Raw genomic sequence first — 25,225 nt, 5'->3', positions numbered from 1 at the left:
GAAATATGACAATAAAGATGTGTGGATTTTCTTCCATATCTGCTTAACCAAGGGACAGTGGTTTGGCATCCGGGTAGAAGAAACTATTGTCAATAAAGAGTCCAATTAGGAGGCTAATTCACAAGTCTAGACACTAAATTATAAGGGCCTGAATTAAGACCATGACTATGAGTGTGTGTGGCAGTGGTCAGACAGTGGAGAATCTTTAGATCACCATCTGTAGATCTTGATAACTAATTGAAACAGGGACAAAGAAGAACCCAGGATTTCTAGCGCAGGAGGCTTAGTGAATGGGGACTCTATTTCCTGAAGCAAAAAGCAGAAGATCAGGTCTGGTTGTTAGATGGAAGACCCGTATGTTCAATTCAGGGCATGCAGAGTTTGACAGCTCTGTGGAACTTACCAGTGTAGATGACCACTTGGCAGCTGAATATTTAAATTTGCTCCTCAGAATACAGGTGGGAGGTAAAAATCTAGAAGTCATCGGCATGGAGGTAACAGTGGAAGCTGTAGAGATAAATGAAAACATGTCAAAGACTCAGCTCTCTTTTTTTCATACGTACACAACAGCTTTAGGTCCTACTTCCAAGGGTTACTCAGTCATTCATTGGATAAATCAGTCAAAAAAAAAAAAAAACAGAATCTGATTTTCCTGATTAGATTTTAACTTATTTGAATGCAATCACTTACTCATATTTTACCCATGTCCTCAGGGATTTTTAGAAAGTCAGTGCAGTTTTCTATGCTTAAGATAATGAGCCTTTAACAGGCAGGTTTGGCTTCAAGAGCATCTCTGAGAGCCAAGTATACCCCACAGTGCTGCTCCTAGATCAATTCCCTGGTAGCCATACACCAGCACTTACTTGCACCTCAATTTCCCATACATAAAATTCTTGAATCATGGTCATTTTATACAGCATTTATTAAGTCCTGTAATGTGGCAAGACTTGGGCTAAGATATACAAATGAATAAAGCTGATCAGTTAAATATGAAAATGCCAAAAATACAGAGAGCACTTTGAGAGGGCTACTGGACCCTAAGAATAAAATGCAGTCGGTGCTCCAGTGTGACAGATTTCCCCCAGGGATATCGGGGAAGCCATCCTGGAGTTATCTTTGAGCTGGTCTTGAGAAGGGCAGAGGTTCTTAGGAAAAGAAAAGAAGAGCCTCGGTCCAGGCTTGAGGATTCAATGGATACTGGTAAGGAGGTGAAAAGACTGGTGCATGCTTCTTGATCAGAGAAGTCATGAGTACTATTTGCCTAATACGGCTTTGGGGTTCTGTTTCCTAGCGAGCAGGGCTCTCTACGTTTTTTAATCACTACTTTGCCGTCTAGTCAGCCCCTCTTCATCAATAGCATTTTCAGCAATCACAAGCAAATTTTTAAAAAATTACTTCTATACATATGCTATGCTCTAATTACTCTTTAAAACAAGTGTCATGAACATTTACTATTCTGAATCCATAATCAGGTGAGTCTTGGCATAATCCTCTGGAAGGGTTATATTATCTGGTGATGCCAACTCTAAATTAGTGTTTCTCTGAAATGTTTTCACGAGATACAGTAAGTACAAATAAGATGCCTAGGTCGTATTTGCTCTGTGTCTCATTTTGGATCTCCTTTTAATGTATTAGATATCAAGTAGAGAAGATGGCAGGCCTGGCTGAGACAGCACCAAGGCTGGATACCCCTCTCCAACACTGAGATTAAAGAGTTCAGCAAACTTTGCCCAAAGGAAAATAGGCAGGTTTAAATACCATAACTCAACTCAAAATTATTTCTTCACGTTGGAAAATGTGCAATTAATGCAAGAAATGAAACTGTTCGTTTGTAAGAAAATTCACCTATAATCCCATCAGATACTAATATTTTAGGGCATTTCCTTTCATTGTTTGACATACAAAGGATGCCATTTATTGAATTCTTGCTTCCCCTCTGCACCCTAAATCCTGCTGGTACTAAACCTTAAATGTATTCCCCAATCCATTTCCACCCCTGCACCTGACCAGATGATCACGGCAGCTTCCACCCTGATCCCACCTCCAAGCCCCAACTTCCCACCACTGAGGTGGTCCTCTGCATAGGGCCAAAAGGGTCCCAGGGAAATGCAAGTCAACCAGGCCCTTCTCCCACTTAACTGTGCTGCCAACTGCCCATGAGATGAAGTTCCAGCTCCTTATCATGGAAAACAAAACCATCTGCGGCATGGCTCCTGCCTACTTCCCCCAGACTCATCTTATTCTGCCCTCTGCCTCTGCTTGCCTAGTTTCCCAGATATTCATACAGTATATTTCTTGCGCCTCTAGAACCCTCCTTATGTTATATCCTCAACTTGGAATGCCCTTCCTCCACTTCTTGAACTTGGCAGCTGATTTTATCCTTCAAGATCCAGTCACAACTTATTTCCTCTAGGGCAACTTCCCTCAATACCCAGGCAGGAATAAAAGCCTATCGTTGATGCTGGTGTCCCAAAGCACCCAGCTTACCTGTGACCCTTTATCAGGCAGACACTGCCACCATAATGTTGTGTGACAAACCACCCTAAGATGCAACAGGCTACATGTCAACATTTACTATCATGTCTACAAGTCTGTGGCTTGGGGAGAAGGCTGCTCTACATACCTAATCCTGGGGTCCAGGCTGGATGGACAGTGGAGACCAAGGGTACTCATGGCAGAGGTCAGAACTCCCAGAGAGACAAGGAAAAATACATGATGCCTCTGCAGACCTAGGTTTAAAGGTGACACACTGTAGCAAATGGGCTAAAGTACAGCCTTTACTTTAATGGGCTGAAGTTAAGTCCCATAACCAAGTTCAATATCAATGGGGAAGGAAGCACACTCCTCTCATGGAGAAAGAGCAGGAAGAGGGAAAAAGCTCATCTAACAAAGGGCTCATCTCATAAATGGTTGCTCAGACCAGAAACCTCAGAGTCACTCATCATATCTCTTCTCCTTTTTTCTTTCTTGATGTCCAATCCATCAATAAATCCTCTTGGCTCTATCTTTCAAATTCATCCAGAACTCTACTCTTCTTATCCCCCTGACCATTTAATTTTCTGGCCTAGGCCACCTCCATCTCTTCCCCGGGTAAATGCAATAGCCTCTTAATTGATCTTCGGGCCTCTGCTCTTGCTCCTTACAACTTACTGCATCCCAGCAGCCAGAGTGGTCCTCTTTAAACTTCCTCCAGATCATGCTAATTCTGCTTTCCAAAGCCTTCCCATGACTCCCCATCTCACCAGAGTAAAAGCCGCAGCATCACAAGTGCCTATTTGGGCTTTGGCCGTCTGTCCCCTGCGGTTCCTCTGGCCTCACCTCTTCCTGTTCTCCTCCTCACGAACTCTGCCCCAGGAACTGGCCTCCTTGCTAGTCCTCAAAAATACCGGATGCCCCCCTCTTCCTCTTGGCACTCCTCTCCCGCTCCGCACTGGGGACCTTCTGTCTGGAGCCCTCCTTCCTCATCCATCTACCACAGACAGCTCCCTTCTTCTCCAAGTCTCCATCCACAACCACCTCCTCAGGGAGCTCCTCTTCCATCGAGATAAAAGAGAAATCTGTGGTCCCCGGGGCCCCAGTAAAATATGAGCTCCACAAGGGTAAGGAGTCTGTTTTGGTAATGGCTGTATTCAAAGACTGAGAACGTGCCTGGAACAGAATGGGAGCTCAATGGCTATCTGCTGAAAGAGTGAACAGCACTGCCACACAATTTCAGAATGACCGGGCTATGTGCAGCCCCTCCCACGGCTGGGCGCTAACCACATCCCAGTCCTCCTTACGCCAGTACTGGGCAGAGCTTCGAGAACCCAGAAAGCACTGTAAGCAAAGGCTCAGCCAGGGGGGACATTTTGTAAGGATAGAGTACTGGAAAGCACTCAAGCTTTCTACCTCATAGACTTTTAATGTTTCTACTGCTCACCAACTAGGTTTATGTGGAAGGGAATGTTTTCCTGGGAATGAGGCTGAATGTCAAGAAACTCAGGTCTAAGAGATCCCGTTGTGACTCAGCGAGTTAAGAACCCAATCAGTATCCAAGAGGATGGGGATTTGATTCCTGGCTTCACTCAGTGGGTTAAGGATATGGCAATGCCTCAAGCTGTGGCATAGGTCACAGAAGCAGCTCGGGTTTGGCATGGCTGTGGCTATGGCTGTGGTGTAGGCCATTAGCTGTAGCTCCAATTTGACCCCTAGCCCAGGAACTTCCATATCCCACAGGTGCGGTAAGAAGAAGAAACGCATATCTAATTTACACAAAAAGGAGAGCTCCCCATCACATTTGGCTGCAGGACCCTCACTGCCCCTTCTCCCCTCTGCTCTGTTGGCTCCCTGAGGGAAGCAACCATGCCTCCCTTGCTCCTTATTGATCTTCAGGGCCCTAGCAGAGTGTTCAGCATGGGGGCGATGCTCTATGCATTTTTGTTGATTCATGAATGAAGAAATGAATACATGAGTTCTTCTGTGAGCCAATCCATGGACCAAAGTGGCTTAGGTGTGTTTATGAATGAAAGCTTTGGAAGGATCCAGGAACAGAAAGTTAATTCTACAGCTATACTGTATGCCTCAGGTCCAACACAGCAGACAGACCCAAAAATCATGCTTGCTAAAAGCCAGTGAACAGCAGTCACCATGCTGCCCCCTTTGAAATTCACCAGGTACAAGCAATGCCACTTCATCCCGCCATGTACATCTGAAGAATGAGCTGCAAGGTGCTCCAGCTACTGCAGGGTGGAAAGGCTGCAACCTCTCTGCTTCTCACCCATTCCCCTACCTTCTCACTGTGAAGACAATGATCCTGCATGGGGGAGAGGGACCTGTTACAGAACAGAGGTGTATGGCCCTCTGGTGGGAAACTTAAGAGCAAAAAGGATGCAGAGGGGCAGGGGGAGGACAGACTGGCACTTAAAGAAAAGGCTTAGGGCCTTGGGAGCAACGGGAATGGCACATCCCATTAGGGATGACTTTCTCCCTGACATTCGGAAGCCAACACACGAGTCCGAGGCAAGCTCAGCTCCCTGAACCCAGCCCATCAACCTCCCTGGCCTGCCCCTGGGTACGGGTGCACAGGGTATTGCCTCTCACAGTTTCAGCACCTTTCTTCTTACCAATGGGGCCCTCATCTCTCTTCCCTTTCACCAGAAGTCCCATGATTCTGTCCCTTGAGGGTAGTGCTCAAGGTTTCAGAGCATGTGCCAGGGCAGTTGATATTTTTACCAGATGAGTGCTTCCCAGTGTTAGCATTATGGACTTGGGAGTCAACCATACCCAAGGTCATATCCCAGCTGCCACTGAAGTCTCTGGGCCTCAGTTCCCCTGTCTATAAAGAGGAATGGTGATGATATCTGCTTCTTAGGTGATATCTGCTCATGAGAATCCAATGAGCTCAATATGTACAGCGTTCAGTCCGGGGCCTGGCACACTAAGCGTTCAGTAAGTGATACCTAATAGCAGTGAAAACTGTAACAGCCATACACTTTAATGCTGTCTCCCATTCCTAGTGAGTCGGGAGACCCATCCATCAAGCTTAGGTCAACCCCACATGCAGGCAGGGCAGGAAGGCAAAGGAAAGGTGGGTCTCCTTCTAGGTAAGTGAATCGCAAGGCTTCCTGAGGTCCCTCCTTCTCTTTGGGCTCATATATCCTGATTGATCTCCTGAGTCACGGCTTGAGCTACCACGGAGCACTGACGTATGGCTGACAGAGTGAAGTGAGACACAGCGAGGGGTGGGGGACAGGAAACAGAGAAAGACAGAGGCAGAGGCAGCGAGTCTGCAGAGGGAGGGAAGGGAGCCCTGGAGCCTCCCGGGAGGCCTGGAGCTGTGAGGAGTGGGCCCAGGGCAAGGTTCATACAAGTAGACCTGCCTTCCTGTCTTTGTTCCCCGTGGTTCCAGCAGAGAAAGCAGAAAGCTGAAGAAAGGCTCTTCTGGGCGCTCAGCCAGAGAGAACAAGTAACATCTTTCATCTGGATAAGGATGTGCAGAGATGGTACATGAATTCCTCTCTGGATCCATGAGCACACTTGCATTTAGTTAATTATGACAGGTTATGTAAAACACTGGATAATGTGCATAACCTATGCATGTAACCGTCTGTGGTTAGCAGCTAATACCCATCCCAGTCCACCCGTGGGTGCATGTGCTCTGCCCTCTGGGCCTCTGCACTTCCAGTCCCCCTCCCTGGAACATCCATTCCCTGTCGCCCTCCTCCCGACACCTGCCTCGCCACTGCCAGCTGCCAGCCATCCTCAGGACCCAGTTAATACTCTGCCTCCTCTTTCAAGTTGCCCAGCTGTAACTGGGCCGCATACTCCTGGTGATTTATATCACCTTGTGGTCCTTACCCAGTCACTTGTCATTCTCTCCAGGAGACCCTGGATTCCTCAGAGGCAAGGACTGTGTTTTATTGAGGTCTCTATCCCCAGTGTCTGGCCCACAGTGGGCACTCAAATATACTGGTTGAATTAGAATCAAATACAGTTGCTCATCTGTTTCCTGGAAAGACAGCCTCTATTCTCCTTAGGCAAACTTCTGAATCCATCAGAGGGGAGTTGCAAAAACACAAGCAGAACAGTGTATTACTTCCAGGGCTTCACAATGTCACAGTGGTGGCTAAAGAACTCCCTTACATGTCAGAAGCTGCCAATTAAAGAGACCAGAAGTCAGGATGGAAACCAAAGTATCAACAGAGGACTGTCAACACTGCTGGCTAAGAAAGGTGGTGCAGTCACCTGTAGATTCAGGCTCAGCACCCAGGGGCCTGCACCTCCACTTTGAATGGCCAAGGACTCTGTTCCAGACCCTGCTCCAGTCTCCCGTCCGGCCACCTACACCTTCCACCTGAGGACTGACACAAGGTGAAGCCATGAAACTGAATCCACCTAGGGGCATGTATGCTTTGTTAGAAAAGGCACTTGAGAACCAACACCCCACTAGAGCCAACTTTCCATGTTTATATTCTGCTAACCTGGATCATGATACTGGTGAATACTTATCACATAGCGTGTTAAACAACTTACATTATCTTACTTAGTTTACTCCTTACAACAACCCTATAAAGTAAATAATGGTATCATCCCAATTATACAGATTAAGCTAGATCACAGAGGCAGATTAAGTTACACACTCAAAATCACACAGACAGTATGCAGCAGCTGGTATTTGAACCCAGACACTCAGATTCTAGAGCCCAACCAAAACGAACCACCCAAATCATCTCTCCCATGCAAAGCCTGATCAGGCCTGTCCGGATAAAGTCTAAGATCACCATATATAAACATCTTTCCCAAGTTCTGATGCACTCAGGACACAGAACCGATCAGGAAATGCAGTGAGTAAGTCTGGATGAGGAAAAGAGGCTCCTGCAGAGAGTGACAGTCAAGTCAAAGAGGCCGTGGGTGGCCAGAGGCAGAGTCTGAGAACAGTGTCTTTGAGAGGGTCCCTGGAGCAGGGAGCCAGCCTGCCCACCCCACCCTCAGGTCAGAACCCTGGATTCTGAGGGCCTGGGGGCTGTCTAAACCCCCCTGGGAAAGCCAAGGCAGGAAATGCCAGCTATCTGACTCATGGACGGGACTTGAACCACCTTTCTTGGATCTGCCTTCCTACATGGAAATTAAATGCTGAGAGATGTTTGCTTTTTATGCTCCCTCAGAGCATGGGCTTATTTATACAGCGAAGGTTAATGAAACAATTAGGTGTATGCATGAAAGCTAAAACATGGATTGAAGCTTTTCAATTTCCATCTGCAATAATGAGCATCAGGCTCAGGTTCTTACCCTGCATTTCACATCCATTAATTATTTCAGTGATTCCGGTTACAATGAATAAGGATTCAGTCATGTGGGTTAACATTTCGGCCTGCTTTCCCATCAGCTGAGTGGGGGATATGCAGAAGGGAGTGCTGGGGGGCAGGGAGGCAGGATAAGGTTTTGGAGTCCTTTCCTAACTAAAAGGTACTGGTCCAGACCTACATGCCCAACCCCATGCTATGTGCTTCACCTGTCTTACTCACTGAATCCTCACAATACTCAAATTTCAGTATTTTAGTCCCTCTTATGTCATCGCTCCCTTAGAAACTGCACCTGCTTCTCCACAGTGCTCCGTATACGCCCCGCTCTGTCCTCACACCCACTTCTTCATCCCCGGGTATCCTCCCCTTTGCCCTCCGAAAATCACAGTCTTTCCTCAGCAAAATCCCCCGGGCATCGCCCCCTCCTCCGAGAGATGCACCACCTCCTGCTCTTTCTGAAGACTGGCTCCCCCGAGGACTCGCGCCCCCTGCAGTCCTCCCAAAGGGTGCTGGCTTAGCTCCCACAGCCCTCCCACCCCGGCGCCCAAGAAGGGGGAGGGGCACATCCCCCTTGCGGGTCCTCACCACCTCCAGACCTTTCCCCCTGTTCTCCTCCCTAAGAACACTGAGCTCTGAACCGTATTGTATCAGAGTATGTCAGCCATTTTCCCACAGCACTGCAGCCTGCAACAACGGGTCCCTCTGACATTTCTCCATGGTTTTAGTTCCTGCTATTTAAATTCCTACCATTTTACATGGTGCACATATATATATATATATATATACCCCATCCTTTTAATACCCAGACTTGGGTTTATGAACTTGTCTCCTCCAGTGGTCTTACTTTAGTCACCATGAGCCTACCTGAACCTACACCTGTCATGATCAACCGACACAAACTCTCCATAATGTGAGCAGCACACATCACACTCTGACTACTAGCTCAAATTTTTATATCTCCCTTTAATACCCCAACACTGTCAATCTTTTGCCTCCTCCTAGCCTTCCAACTCACTAATCATTTTAATAGACTTTATTTTTAGAGTGGTTTTAGGTTCACAGCAATATTGAGCAGAAGGTGTACAGTGCTACCATATATCCCCTGCCCCACACATGCAGAGCCCCCTCCGTTACCAGCATCCCCCAGCAGAGTGGAGCATTTGTTACAACCAACACACCTGCTCTGACACATCATTATCACCCAAAGTCCACAGTTTACGATACGCTTCACTCCAGGTTATGCACATTCGATGGGTTGGACATGATATAATAACCTGTATCTACCACCATAATATCATGCACAGTAGTTTCACTGCCCTAAAAATCCTCTGTGCTGCACCTATTGATCCTTCCCACTCCCCAGTTCCTGGCAACTGTGATCTTTTTACCGTCCCCATGGTCTTCTCTTTTCCGTAGTGTCTTATAGTTGGAATCATACAGTATTGTTTTAGCCTTTTCAGATTGGCTTCTTACACTTAAGACTAGGCATCTAAGGCTCCCCCATGTTTTTTCATGGTTTGATAGCTCATCTCTTGTTAGCACTGAATAATACTCCATTGTCTGGATATATTGCTACTTATTTATCCATTCACCTACTGAAAGACATCTTGGTCACTTCTAAGTTTTAGCAACTATCAAGATGCTATAAACATCCATATGCAAGTTTTTGGGTAGACATGGTTCTTGACTCCTGTGGGTAAATACCAAGGGGCATGACTCTTGGATTATACAGTTAAAAGAATGCTTTCTTTTGTAAGAAACTATCAACTTTATGTTTAAAGTGTATTTCTCATAGATAACACATAACTGGGCCTTTCCACATAGCTTCTCTCCTGGAAGTCCTGTCTCCCTTCATACCAGCCTCCACACCATGGACTAACATTATAATCTCCCCACATACATCTCAGTTCCTCTGCCCCTCTCTTGAGTTCTTATAGTCTCTGGCAAAAATAAAATTCTGCTAAATTCTAACCATTTACCTACTCCAATGCTGGTGCCCAGGGAGGTGAATGTGGTTACAAAGAATCAGCCACATTTGCTGGTCTTATTCTGACCAGGAACCTCAAATGGGCTCTTACTATTCTTCAGCAATCATATCCTGTCTCCCTAATCTATTCACCTTTAAATTTCCCTAAAATCTATTTCAGATCCCATCTCCTCAAACTTCTATCACTTCTTCCATAATCTTACCTTCAGTTGAGCCTTTTTCTTTCTGCTTCACTGGGGAAAATAACTGAAGCAATAGAAAGAAATGGTCTACAGAGTGCCATCACCAACGCACACACCTATGAGCATCCTCGCCCACACACTTGACCCTCCCTCCACCACAGATAAGCCACATATATTCTACCCAAACTCATTCCTTCATTTACACACTGCACTCCATCTTCTGACATATATGCTGTTGAATTACTAGAGTCATATACTAATAGCATATACAATGATCAGCATAATTATCTACTGGAAAATTCCCATCAATCTACAAGATACTATGGTTTCTCCCACAAGAATAAGAAAGGAAAGAAGGAAGGCAGGCAGGGCAAGGAAGGAAGAAAGGAAGAAGAGAGAGGGGAAAAAGAAAGTTTCTCTTGACCCCACTTCTCACCCCAGCTACTTATCCATTTCTCTGCCCACCTGTGCAACACAACAACTCAAAAGGGCCGTCTGTTTTCTGGCTCCAATTCTCTCTCTTCCCATTCTTCATTCCTTACCAGTCACACTCTCCATTCAAATCTGCTCCCATCAAGGTGACCAATGACCTCCAAGTTGCTCTATCTAATAATCAATTCTCAGTCTTCCTCTTACTTGGAAATAATAATACTATCAACTTTACAAGTAACTGTGACCATCTAATGAAATACTAAAATGTTTAGAAAACTTCTGTTGTAATCATTTCTTTAAAATTCAGCCTGTCAAATAAACCCAGAAAACCTCACAGGTTTACAGTATGCACGTGTATGTTGATTTATATCCATTTATATTCCAGGTGGAGTTTTCAATAAATACTGTTCCCCACAACTGGGTCTCTGAAGGGAGGAGAAGGGGGTGTGGATGTGAGGCCCACTCTCTTTTTTAATATAATTTCCAAGGTCTCCATGGAGGAATGAGTGTTAATTATTCTCTATTGTATAGATGTCTCCACAGCATCCATCTGAGAAATTCATTTAACTTTTGACCGATCAGAATAATGAGCTTCTCTCTTCTATTTGTCAGTAGCTTTGAAAAAAGGCTGAGTGGGGGTTTTAATGAAAATCAAACAAATAATTTCCTAAAATTGGTGCTGTCAAAACAAAGATTTAACATCAAAAATTCAAGGTATAGAAAGTTCCTATGGTGGCTCAGCGTTCATGAGCCTGACCAGCATCCATGAGGATGCAGGTTTGATCCCTGGCCTTGCGCAGTCGGTTAAGGATCTGGCATTGCCATGAGCTGTGGTATGGGTCACAGACACAAGTCGGATCCCGAGTTTCTGTGGCTCTGATGTAGGCTGGCAGCTGTAGCTCAAATCAGACACCTTGCCTGGGAATTCCATATGCTGCAGGTCTAGCCCTAAAACGCAAAACAAACCAAAACAAACAAACAAAAAAAACAGTTTCATGGTATAAAAATATTATGTTAAATCATTTTGTTTTGTCCTCTGTGTTGAAGCCAGAAATTCATCTTGATAATAAATGAGTTTGTAGGGGGAAAAAAAAGGAAGGGGAGGAAATTCTATAACAATCAAAAATTAAAGAATCTCTGTTAACATCTGTGTTGAGAAGAGCACAAGAAATAAATGGTGGATGAATATTCTAAAAACCTTTCAATACAGTAACCAAACAAAACACTCTGAGCCCATAATTTTGGGTTGAAAGCCAGGGAAAATTTGCTGGCTACATTTTGTTGCTAGAAATAATCCTTTGTAAATCTTCAGACCAATGTAAAATTATCTAACTTGCCATTTTATTAGTCATATTAAAAAATACATCTAAGCTAAGTGTTGAAGAGTAAACAATCCATATTTGCGGACAACATGCTTGTCTGTGTAGAAAATTCCAAGAATTGACAAAGCACAAGTGAGCTTAGCCCAGTCAAAGCATATAATGTCTACATATTCAAATGAGTCATATTTCTATATACAGCAATGAATAACTGGACACCAAACTTTTTTTAATATTCCCAATAGCTACCAAAAATGGCATATTTACATGTATATACTACAAAACATATGCAGAATCTATATGCTAAAGGCTATAAAACACCAATGCAACAAATCAAACAAGAACTAAATAATGGAGAGATATACTATGTTCATGGTTTGGAAGACTCAGCGCAGTTATGATGGCAGTTCTCCCAAAACTATCTATAAACTTAACATAATTCCAACAAAATTCACAGCAAAATTTCCTGTATTCAAAAATATCAACAAGCTTATTCAAAAATGAATATCAAAAAAGTAGAGGAATGAGAAAAGCCATTACAACTTTTTAAAGAATGGCAAAGCTGGAGAACTCTACCTCATTTTAAGCCTTAATAAAAGCTACAAAATATAGTGGGTATTAGTGAAAAAATAGATTAAATATAGAGCAAGGAAACAGGTTAGAAAGCACAGAATTAAACCCATACAACTATGGTTAACAAAATTTGACAAATGTGCAAAAACAACTCAATGGAGTAAGACTAATTCAACAAATGAAGCTAGAATAAATTAATAACTATGTGCAAAAAAAAAAGGAACTTTGACTCTTTGACCTATATCTTACACCTTATGTAAAAGTTAACACCAAATGGTTCATAGCCTAAATATAAAACCTAAACTACAACACTTTTATGAGGACACATTTGCAACATTGTGTTAAAAAAAGATTTCCTAGCTTATGCCACCAAAAGCATAATCACAAAAGAAAAAATGATAAATTGGACATCATCAAAAGTTAAAACTATTAATATTTGAAAGACACTGCTAAGAGAATGAAAATATATGCTACAGACTGAGAGAAAATATTTACAAACTCTATCTTTTAGAAAGGAATTATATCCAGATGTATATAAGAACTCTCAAAACTCAATAATAAAATATTCAAATTAAAAAAATAAACAAACAGGAGTTTCCATGGTGGCGCAGCGGAAACGAATGTGACTAGGAACCATGAGGTTGCGGGTTCAATCCCTGGCCTCGCTCAGTGGGTTAAGGATCCAGCATTGCCGTGAGCTGTGGTGTAGGTCGCAGACACGGCTCGGATTCCATGTTGCTGTGGCTGTGGCACAGGCCAACAGCTACAGCTCCGATTAGACCCCTAGCCTGGGAACCTCCTTATGCCATGGGCATGGCCCTGAAAAGATAAAAAAAAAAAAGCCAAAAATAAAATAAGCAAATAAAGTATGTGAACAGACAATTAATCAAAAAGGTAGAAAGACGGGAGCAGAATCAAGATGGTGGAGGAATAAGATGTGGTGCTCAACTTCTCTCATAACACATCAAAAAAAAAAAAAACATGTAGAATGATTTGCACAGAACATCTACTGAATACTGGCAGAAAGTGGTAAACTTCCAAAAAGGGCAAGAAACCCCCCATATATCTAAGTAAAATAAAAGAGAAAAAAGAGAGAGAGAGAAGGAAGAAAAATGAATCAGGATGGGACCTGCACTCCCGAGAGGGAGGGAAGAAAGGGGAGAGGAACCCACAACCGACAGGGAGGTCAGCCAGGTTGGAAGGGGAGCCTCATAGCCTCAGAGCGAAGTGCAGCAACTGGACCGAGGAAGGAAAAGCAGGAAGAGAGACACACAGACCGTCAGTACCACCTCCCAGGACATAACAGCCGGAGACACTTGGACAGGGGCTGGGTGCTGAGACTCAGGCTTTGGAGCTCACTTCTGGGAAGAGGACTGGGGTTGGCTGTGTGGAGACAGCCTGGGGGAACTAGAAAGTGGTGTTTCAAGAGCTGGGGAACAGGGCACCACAGCCAAGAGAGCATGGAGGAGGCCTGGCCTGCAGAAGAAGCAAGGCGCCATTGTTGAGGAGGGCAAGAGGAAGAGGGGAGGGACTGCCACAGGAATACTTTCTCTGGGCACACGCAAGCTCTCAGCCAGCAGGGCACCTCTTGCACAGACTACAGGGGCAGGGGCAAACCTTGCAACCATCTCAGATTCCAGAGTTAGGCATGGGCTGCTGCCACTAGGAGTCTGTGAACAGGCATCGCCTAAGGCCCAAGTCCCCTCAGGGGTCGATGCAGAGGGGGCACTGCAACTGAGCACCACCCATTTCCCCTATTCCCCTGGGAAGGTACACACCCTACTGCTGCCACTGCCAAAGGTTCTGGGCACCACCTACACCTCCCTGAGGGTCACACTGCCATGTCCCAGGGCCCTGCAACCAAGAGCAGCCTGTACCACCTTCCCACGAGTCCTCATCACTGTCAAGGGCCCAGAAACTGGCACTGATATATTATAATAAAACTGGCAAATGTTAAAGGAGAAGATTCAAGAGGCAGAAAGAGGGAAAACAGAGTTAATTATAAGGGAACACCCATAAAGCTATCCCCTGATTTCTCTACAAAAACCCTACAGGTCAGAAGACAGTGAAAAGATATAGCAAAGGTTCTAAAAGGGAAAAATTTGCAGCCTAGAATACTCTACTTAGCAAGATTATCATTTAAAATAAGAGCAATAAAGAATTTCTTAAAGAAAACTAAAAGAATACTAAACCCATTTTAAAAGAAATACTGAAAGGTCTCCTCTAAATAGGAAAGAAGTAAGAAAACATAGGATGGAGAAAATCACAATTGGAAAGTAATCACTTAAATAAGTTAGTATACAGATCTAAAAGGAAAAAAAATCTATTTGTAAACACAACAATAAACACAAAAAATGGCAAAAGTATAAACATGAAGATGTAAAAAAGGATATCAAAATCATAAAATGTAGGGAAGCAAAGTATGAAAACCTAGATTCATTTTTTTTAGAATGTGTTTTAGCCTATATGACTATCAGACTAAACAAGCAGATATAGGAAGGGGGTTAACATACTTGAAAGACAGGGCAACCACAAATCAAAAACAAAAAATACATTCACAAAAACTGAAAAAAGAGGACACACGCATAAAATAAAAGGAAATCATCCACCCCCCACCAAAAAAAGAAAGAAACAAAGGAGAAACATAGAATCAAGTGGAAAACAAGCTTTAAAATGGCAATAAATACATAATTATCAGTAATTACCTTCAATGTCAATGGACTATATGCTTCAATCAAAAGACAGAGTGGGAGGCTGGATTAAAAAAACAAGAGCAAATATTCATGATGTTGATGTCAGAGAGTGTTTTGCCTATGTTCTCTTCTAGGAGTTTGATGGTGTCCTGTCGTATATTTAAGTCTTTCAGCCATTTTGAGTTTATTTTTGTGCATGGTGTGAGGGTGTGTTCTAGTTTCATTGCTTTGCATGAAGCTGTCCAGGTTTCCCAGCAGACTTGGAGAAGAGACTTGTGGCTGCCTGATGGGAGGGGAGGGGGTGGGAGGCATCGGGAGCTTGGGCTTATCAGATACAACTTAGAATAGATTTACAAGAAGATCCTGCTGAATAGCATTGAGAACTTTGTCTAGATACTCATGATGCAACAGAAGAAAGGCTGGGGGAAAAATGTAATTGTAATGTATACATGTAAGGATAACCTGACCCCCTTGCTGTACAGTGGGAAAATAATTAAAAAAAAAAAAAAAAAAACCAAGAGCCTACAATATGGTGCCTACAAGAGACTCACCTTAGGGCAAAGGACACACATAGACTGAAAGTGAGGAGATGGGGAAAAGATATTTCATGAGAATGTAAATGACATGAAAGCAAGAGCTGCATTACTCGTGTCAGACAAAGTAGACTTTAAAACAAAGGCCATAAAGAAAAATAAGGAAGAACTCTATTTAATGATAAAAGAATCCATTTAAGAAGAGTATATTACACTCATCAATATATATGCCCCTAATATAGTAGCACCCAAATACATACAGCAAATACTAACAGACATGGTAATATGAAGATAGCAGGAGATTTTAACACCTCACTCACATCAATGGACAGATCCTCTAGAGAGAAAATCAGTAAGGCAACAGAGATCCTAAATGACATAACAGAAAAGTTAGACTTAATTGACATTTTCAGGATATTACTCAAAAAAAAAGAAAAAAATACAGAATATACATTCCTTTCAAGTGCAAGTGCACATGGAACATCATCAAGGGTTGACTATATGCTGGGACACAAAACTAACATCAACAAATTTAAAAGTATAGAGATTATTTCTCAAGCATCATCTCTGACCACAATGGCATGAAACTAGAAATCAACCACAGGGAAAGAAATGAGAAAAAACTGATTACATACTACTAAAAACCAATGGATCAATGAGAAAAATCAAAAGGGAAATTAAAAAATACCTTGAGACCAATGCCAAGAAAACACAATCATCCAAAATCTATGGGATGCCACAAAAGCAGTTCTTAGTGGGAAGTTTATAGCAATACAGTCCTTACTCAACAAAGAAAAATCTTAAATAAACAACTTAACCTACATCTAAAAAAATGAGACAAAGAAGAACAAATGAAATCTAAAGTCAGCAGAAGGAAGAAAATCATAAAGATTGGAGAGGAAATCAATAAAATAGAGATTCAAAAAACAATAAATCAATATAACCAAGAACTGGTTCTTTGAAAGGGTAAACAAAATTGAAAAACCTCCAGCCAAATTCACCAAGAGAGAACCCAAAGAAACAAAATAATAAATTAAAAAGGAGAAATCTCAATGGATACTGCAGAAATACAAAAAACCATAAGAGAACACTATGAACAATTATATGCCAACAAATCTGACAACCTAGAATAAATGGACAACTTTCTAGAAACATACAGCCCAGCAAAACTGAATCAAGAAGAAATAGATGATCTGAACAGACCAATCACTAGAAATGAAATTGTGTAATAATAATAATTTTAGAAAAAAACTCCCTAAAAACTAAAGTCCAGGAACAGATGGCTTCACGGGAAAATTCTACCAAACATATGAAGAACTTATACACATCCTTCCTAAAGTTTTACAAAAGATTGAAGAACACTCCCAAAGACATTCTCTGAAGCCACCATTACCCTAATAACAAAACCAGACAGAGAGACTACCAAAAAAGAAAATTATAGACAAATATCTTTGATGAATACAGACACAAAAATTCTCAACAAAATTTTAGCCAACCAAATCCAACAATGCATAAAAAAGATCATATACCATAACCAAGTGGGATGCATTCCAAGTTCACAAGGATGGTTCAACATAAGCAAATTGATCAATATAATACACATTAATAAAAGTCAAAAACCATATGATCATCTCAACAGATACCAAAAAATCATGTGACAAAATCCAACATCCATTCATGATAAAAACTCTTAACAAAGTGAGTTTAGAGGGAACATATTTCAACATCATAAAAGCCATTTATTATTTTATATATATATATATATATATATATTTTTTTTTAGGTCTTTCTGCTTTTTCTAGGACCACTCCCACGGCACATGGAGGTTCCCAGGCTAGGGGTCTAACCAGAGCTGTAGCCTCCAGCCTATGTCAGAGCCACAGCAACACAGGACCCGAGGTGCGTCTGCAACCTATACCACAGCTCACGGCAACACCGGATCCTTAACCCACTGAGCAAGGCCAGGGATTGAACCCGCAACCTCATGGTTCCTAGCCGGATTCGTTAACCACTGCGCCATGACGGGAACGTCCAGAAAAGCCATTTATGACAAACCCACAGAAAATATAATACTCAAAGGAGAAAAGCTAAAAGCCTTACTGCTAAAATCTAGAACAAGACAAGGATGCCCACTCTCACTACTTTTATTCAACATACTATTGGAAGTTCTAGCCACAGCAATTAGACAAACAAAAGAAATAAAAGGCATCCAAATTGGAAGAGAAGTAAAACTGTCACTATATGCAAATGACATGATACTTTATAAAGAAAACCCTAAGGAATCCACACAAAAACTACTAGAAATGATAAATTCAGAAAAGTAACAGGATACAATATTAACATTCAGAAATTGGCTGCATTTCTGTATAGTAACAATGAGATAGTAGAAAAGGAATATAAAAAAATACTTTTTAAAACTGCACCAAAAAATTAAATACCTAGTAATAAATCTTACCAAGGTGGTAAAAGAGCTATATACTGAGAACTATAAGACAATAAAGGAAATTAAAGAGGATTCAAAGAATGGAAAGATATCCCATGTTCCTGGATTGGAAGAATTGTTAAAATGGCCATACAACCGAAAGCAATCTACAGATTTAATGCAATTTCTATCAAATTACCCATAACATTTTTCACAGGACAAGAATAATCCAAAAAATTTTATGGAACCATGAAAGACCCAGAATTGCCAAAGTGATCCTGAGGTTAAAAACAAGGCAGGAGGCGTAATCTCCCAGACTTCAGACAATAGTGCAAAGTTACAGCAATCAAAACAGTATGGTACTTGTACAAAAAACAGAGATACAGAGCAACAGAACAGAATAGAGAGCCCAAAAACAAAGCCAGACACCTACGGTCAATTTATCTTCAACAAAGGAGACAACAATATAAAATGGAAGAAGACAGTGTCCTCAGCAAGTGGTACTGGGAAAACTGAATATAAATCAATGAAATTAGAACATATCATCAAACCATGCGCAAAAATAAACTCAAAATGGCTTAAAGGTTTAAACTAGACACCATAAAACTCTGAGAAGAGAATAAAGGTAAAATATTCCCTGACATAAACCACACAAATGTTACACACACACACACACACACACACACACACACACACAGAAAGACAACCTACAGAATGGGAGAAAATGATGTAAATGATGCAACCACCAAAGGCTTAATCTTCCAAATATGGAAACAACTCATGCAACTCAACAACAACAAAAAACAAACAAACAAACAATCCAAGTGAAAAATGGGAAGAAGACCTAAAAAGACATTTCTTCAAGAAAGACATATGGATGGCCAGAAGGCATGTTAAAAAAAAAAAACCTCAACATCAATAACTACTACAGAAATGTTAAATTCAAAATACAATGAGGTATCACCTCACACCAGTCAGAATGGCCCACATTAATAAGTCTACAAATAAAATATGCTCTAAAGGGTGTGGAGAAAAGGGAACCCTCCTACATTGCTGGTGGGAATGTATACTGGTACAACCGCTGTAGAGAAGAGTACGGAGATTCCTCAGAAAACTGAATATAGAGCTATCACGTGATCTAGCAATCCCACTCCTGGGCATGCATTCAGACAAAACTACAATTTCAAAAGAAACATGCACTCGTACATTCATAGCAGCACTATTCACAAGAGCCAAGACATGGAAAAACCCAAATGTCCCTTGGCAGATGAATGGATTAAGAAGATGTGGTACATATACGGAATACACTCAGCCATAATAAAGAATGAAATAATGTCATCTTTTTGTATGTTTTTTTTTTTTAAGGGCCTCACCTGCAGCATGTGGAAGTTCCCAGGCTATGGGTCAAATCAGAGCTGCAGCTGCTGGCCTACACCACAGCTTACAGCAACACCAGATCCTTAACCCACTGAGCAAGGTAGGGATCGGACCTGCATCCTCATGGATGCTAGTCTGGTTCGCTACTGCTGAGTCACAAAGATAACTCCAAAATAATGTCATTTTTTAGCAACATGGATATATCTAGAGATTCTCATACTAAGTGAAGTAAGTCAGAAAGACAAATACCATATGATATCACATGTATGTGGAATCCATTCATCCATTCTAAATATAATAGTTTGCATCTATTAACCCCAGACTCCCAGTCCATCCCGCTCCCTCCCCCTTGCCCTTGGCAACCACAAATCTGTTCTCCACGTCCGTGATTTCCTTTTCTGGGGAAAGGTTCATTTGTGCCATGTATTAGATTCCACATATAAGTGATATCATATGGTATTTGTCTTTGTCTTTCTGACTTACTTCACTTAATATGAGAATCTCTAGTTTAATCCATTGCTTAAAAAAAATGACATTATTTCAGAATTTCCTTTGTGGCTCAGCAGTAACGAACCTGACTAGTATCCATGAGGACAGATTTGGAACTTGGGGTTAATAGATGCAAACCATTGCCTTTGGAATTGATAAGCAATGAGATCCTGCTGTACAGCACTGGGAACTATATCTAGTCACTTATGATGGAGCATGATAATGTGATAATGTATGTGTAACTGGGTCACCATGCTATACAGCAGAAAATTGACAGAACACTTGTAAACCAGCTATAATGGAAAAAATAAAAATCATTATTACAAAAAGAATTAAAGGAGGAAAAAACCTAACAAAAATAAAACGTCTGACAAAATAAAATATGGTACATACGAACCTATCTACTGACACAGGTAGAAACAGAAATGGATTCACAGACATAGAGAACAGACTTGTAGTTGCCAAGTGGGAGGGAGGAAGTAAGATGTTCTGGGAGTTTAGAGTTGATAGATGCAACTATTACATTTAGAATGGATAAATAATGAGGTCCTACTGTATAGCACAGGGAAATATATCCCATCTCCTGGGAAAGACCACGATGGAAAACAGTATTTTAAAAAAGAATGTGTACGTATGTATATGTATAACTGAGTCACTGTGCTGTGTGGGAAAAAATGGCACAACATTGTAAATCAACTGTCTTTAATAAAATTAAAATTGCCCATAAAATAGAAGCTCTGCAAGAAGGGAGACAAGGACCAGAGGGGCATGAAAACCAGTGAAAAAGTAGTATGGTCAGTGGCTTGTTAAGTCTGGTGAAATCAAAGGACTGCCAAGAGCTGGGGTCCCAAATGGAGAAAGCTGGACATAGGGGAGGTGGTAGTAAGACAGAGGGGGACTTAAAAGTGGGGTCATGGAGGAGCTGCAGTTATTGGGAATAACTAAGAGAATGAGCAGTTGAGTTGGAGTTGAGGCTACTAAGGTCACCAGGAAAGATATTGTCAAGGAAATGAGAGGGCAGAGTAATGGGAGAGATATCCTTGGGGTACTGAAACCACCAGTAACCACAGTAGTCAATGTTGGGAAAATGGAGGCGAGACAGGAGCTACAATCTTCAAGGAAGATGACACAGCAACCAGAGATGAGTAGATGACCAATACAAGGAAAAGTAGATTCAGCCTGTTAGTTTATCTCTCTGAGCCTCAATTTTCTCATTTTTGAGTTGGAAATTCTGACAGTCCTTCCAATATGGAGTTTTTATACAGACTGAGTAAGGTGATGGAGGTAGACTATCTGTCACCCATTGGAACTGGCAGACTTCAGTGTGCAGGAATATTAAATTATTTTTAGAAGGGCACCTGTGAAGTCTCATCTCTCCAACTAAAGATGGGGGTGGGGGTGGCTGGAAGGCTCACTGAGCTCAGGGCTGATCCATTATATCATAATCATCCTTACTCCCCAGACATGTTTACCTAAGGCTCTCTCTGGCAGGCGTGGCCCTGACAGGACCCTCCCGTCTGCAGCTATCCATATCCTTGTCATCTCCGTCTTCCTGGCGGGCCTGGTTCTACCTCTTGCAGCCATCTGCTGACCCCAGGCATGTTGCCTTCTAGACTGAGTGTCTGATACAGAAGGCAAAAAGCAAACTAGCCGCTCTGGCAGCTCTGGTGTGTCCCTCCTTTTTACGACCAGGCTAGCTGAAAGATCTTAGAGAAGTTAAAGTGTCTAATGAGATGGTACCTTCTGTTCTGAACTGCACTGAACCTAGAATCATGCAGAGGCTTTGGGACGGCACAGTCTGATTTGCTCCATAACAATCTGCCTAAGCTGAGCAGTCATTTTCCTATGCAGCATTTCCACACCACCCTTCTTATCCCTAAATTATATATAAAAATGAAGGGCAGCCACTTTTGTCTGAAAACATCTTCTTAATCCTTTTCCTTTTTCCTTGACAACATTTATTCATCTCTTTCTCTAATGCAAAGGGACATTTTGATGCAGCAGCACTGGAAACAGAAAAGAATCATTAATTTAGAAAAATGGTTGAGCTTTTGTAATTTGTCAGGCTTCCATCTATTTGCTGAGAAATCCAGATGCTGGAAAAGGAATCTGTACTCCCATTTACCAACTCCTGTTTACCACTCCGAGGGCTTTTGACACTGATTAACACTAAAAGTGACATCTGGCTCTTGTGTTCCTTCTGAATAGACTTGTTCCAACTAAGAAACCAATAAAGAAGCCTTTAAGGGAAAATATTTGGGGGTAGTAGTGGTTTGAGAATGACATGAAACATTCTTTTGTCCAACGTTTTGGGTTATTATCTGGAATTGAAGCAGTCTGTTTCAGGGGACAGAAAAGTTGACTTGTCACTAGAAATGCAGTCAGCTCACAAAGATAATTCAGAAAGGAATGCCTAGGGAAGAACAGCGAGAAACCCAGAGGCAACTCATTTAAAAACAAAAACAAAACAAGGTGTCAGAAGCTGAAAATGTTATTCAACAGGCAAGTGATTTAAAAAATCCTGATTTACTGTACAAAAGAATTTGTGGTAAGAAAGGATTCTGTTAGATTTAAATTACATTTGACTTTTACATTTATTATTTATAAGGAGCTTTTCCAGCACATTAAAAGAAAGCACACCTGCATATGTTTCCTCCAACTTAGCATGTCAGCGATGCCTTTCCAGTACTCTTCCTGCATAGAGCAGTCACCATTATAGGTTGACGGTAAACAAGTGAAGTGTTACTTCCATCAGCCTTAAAAGTGCATTTCCTTATCACTCCTCCCTCATACTTGACTCAGGAGAACTGCTGCTTTCAAAATGCACAAGACAGGCTGTGACAGGCATCAGAATCACATAAGAACAAGGCTAAAAGACAGACTCCTGGGCCTCGTCCCTTGGAATTCTGAGTCAGGAAGTCTGCACCCAAGGTGACTCTGATGCAGGTGGCTGTGGAGTACACCTTGACAAAGCCTGTCTTAGAAAAGATGTCCTCTAGGCTGTTGGTCAAGAGAAATTGTCCTGCCTTCTGGGTCCAGCACATTCCCTGGTTCCAGAGCACTCTATAAACTCACACTTAGTGGACAGGTGCTGCTCGACACTGCTGTGCTAGGCAAGCCCATCTGTGCGGCTTGGTGTGACACACACCTGATTTCTCTTTATTCTGTTAGAACGATTACAGGAAGTTATCTATGCAATGCAAGGATTTTGTGGTGGGCGTGCTGGACCTATGCCGAGACACAGAAGAGGTGGAAGCGATTTTAAATGGTGATGTGAACTTCCAAGTCTGGTCCGACCACCACCGTCCGAGTCTGAGCCGGATCAAACTCGCCATTAAATATGAAGTCAAGAAGGTAAGCTTCCCCACCTCTCCTGGCCTTCTCGCCTCCGGGGTTGCTGGCCAGTCTTTGAGCTCATGCATATTTTCTGTTTCCGCAAGGTGATGGGGACAACACCAATTACCCCATTTGTCTCTAGACAGGGAATTTCCAGCCTTCTAGACTGCTCAGAGCCCCTCTCTTCACCCCCAGCCCACGAGAAGAGAGAGGAAATTACAATATCCATTCCATGAACAGGCTTGGGGTCTGGAGAACAAAAGAGGAGCTTGTCAGCCTCCAAACCACTGGCAAGGACAAGACCACAGTGAATGGTCCTATCAGGGAGTAGCACAATACCCAAGTTCTCATGAAATACACTCAGCTCTTCGAACATCACGTACTGAACTTTCTCTGTGTGCCTGGGGAGGGATGGGGGTCTATACAGAAAATGCTTTAGTGTAGAGACTTTGTGGGATCCATGGTTCTGGGAGGCTTAGAGGAACTTCACTCTCAAGGCTTATGAAAGTCTTTAATAGAAAATAAGAGCAGACTTTCAAAAGAATAAGCCCATCTCCTCGATCAAACTCAAGGTGTCTTTAATGGCCACTGGCACCCAGGAGCCCCCAAACTCACAGTGGCTGGTCAGACTGAGGTCCTAGGGAGCAAAATTCAATTATGTTTCCACTTTGGATGTACTCTGGACTCTTTAGAATATGCTCTTATGTTAGATGAGACTATTCATCCTCATGAAAACTGCTGAGCTCCCAAGATCCATGATCTTAAATGCCAGTGTGCTTTCCACAAACGCAAGATGGATGATCAGTCTCTACGGGTTTTTTTCCAGCTATTTCACAATGCAACTGCTGGGGGTACTTCCAAAACCCTCAAATTGGCCCCTTAGCATTCCTTCTCTTGGCTGATTATCTAACCTGTGTGGGGTGAACCATCCTTCAACAAACCACATATACCTATGGAATTCATCTAGAGTAAGCTTCCAAGTTTAATAAAATCTTCCTGCCCTTTTAATTTTAATAAGAAAAAATTCTAGGCAAAAAAAATAGCTTTTTTCAAAGAATCTAAGTCCTAACGATAAAACTGATAAATCATGGGAAAGGTGGCCTGAGATTAATATTCAAAGGCATAGGCTTATGGGAGGGGAGGAGTCAGGCTGCAGGTACAAGTATGTATGATCCTATTTTCTCAGTACAGGAAAACTCACTTTTTTAGCTTACCTCCAGAGCTCACTGAGGCTCTTGACCAAAGCACAGAAATCCCTTCCTGGAGCTTCTGAGATACCCATGGTCTTGGAGTACAAAGATACGCTGCTATAGAGATTGTTTGGCAATGAGTGGTAGCCATAAGTTTGGGTTTCTAGCATTCCTTTCCTTTCCCAAGCCTCAGTACCCTCCTGCCTCCCACCACAGGATGAAGGGTAAAGATGGACGCAATGCTTGGCATTTGCAGATTTATTCAGTTTTGGCTCTTCGCACAATGCCTACTGCCCATGAACCGCAAGTATTTGCCATTTTTATGAAACATAAATCCAAATCTCTTAGCAAAACAGTCACTGAGGGTAAATCCTTCAGCTAGTCCAGATTCTGGCCACCACCTCACAGCCTGTATGTTCCTTCTCATTGTCAACAAGCAAGTACAAAATGTCTTGATGATGAATGAGAAGAAAAAGTCAAACACTCTATGAACATGGCAGTTTGGGTCGGAATAAAAAGGTTTTATGAGGGAAATTATTTACTCTAGTGGTATCTGCCAATTAGGAGAGTCATAAAGGTCTCAAGAAATATGCATCGTGAATGTCAAGTGTCTGCTGCAATCCATAGGTAGGAAGATGATAAATGACCTGCCTAAAATGTCAGCCTTGTTGATTTAAAAAAACGTCCAATGACTAAATTTTCTCAAACCACATATGCCATCATGCGACAGCAAACAGACTCTAATTTTCCTTGACATTTATTCTACCATGAATTACCAGCAAAAACACCTAAAATATTATTAATATTATAATGAGATTTCATTTTTAATTTATGAACTTTCGCATGCTTGCATGGGTACAATCTAAAGCCTGGGTCTCTGAATTATGAAACGAGCACCAATTATGAAAATA

The 25,225-nt window shown here is 42.1% G+C and overlaps 1 protein-coding gene across 5 annotated transcripts in view; it reads left to right on the top strand.

Annotated features, from left to right (window-relative positions):
- TRPC7 (transient receptor potential cation channel subfamily C member 7) overlaps nt 1-25,225 on the top strand; it is a 139,069-nt gene that overhangs the window by 24,716 nt on the left and 89,128 nt on the right. For 3 of the 5 annotated variants that reach the window (XM_047778692.1, XM_047778690.1, XM_047778691.1), the window contains one exon: nt 22,960-23,142. The exons of the other annotated variants lie outside the window; for them this stretch is intronic. In XM_047778692.1, coding sequence (XP_047634648.1) covers nt 22,960-23,142 — 183 coding nt within the window. The remainder of the gene's footprint in view (nt 1-22,959; nt 23,143-25,225) is intronic. 5 annotated transcript variants of the gene reach the window in all.

Source organism: Phacochoerus africanus, chromosome 4, assembly GCF_016906955.1.
Source record: "Phacochoerus africanus isolate WHEZ1 chromosome 4, ROS_Pafr_v1, whole genome shotgun sequence".
NCBI lineage: Eukaryota > Metazoa > Chordata > Mammalia > Artiodactyla > Suidae > Phacochoerus > Phacochoerus africanus.
This window is presented reverse-complemented; position numbering and strand designations above follow the sequence as displayed.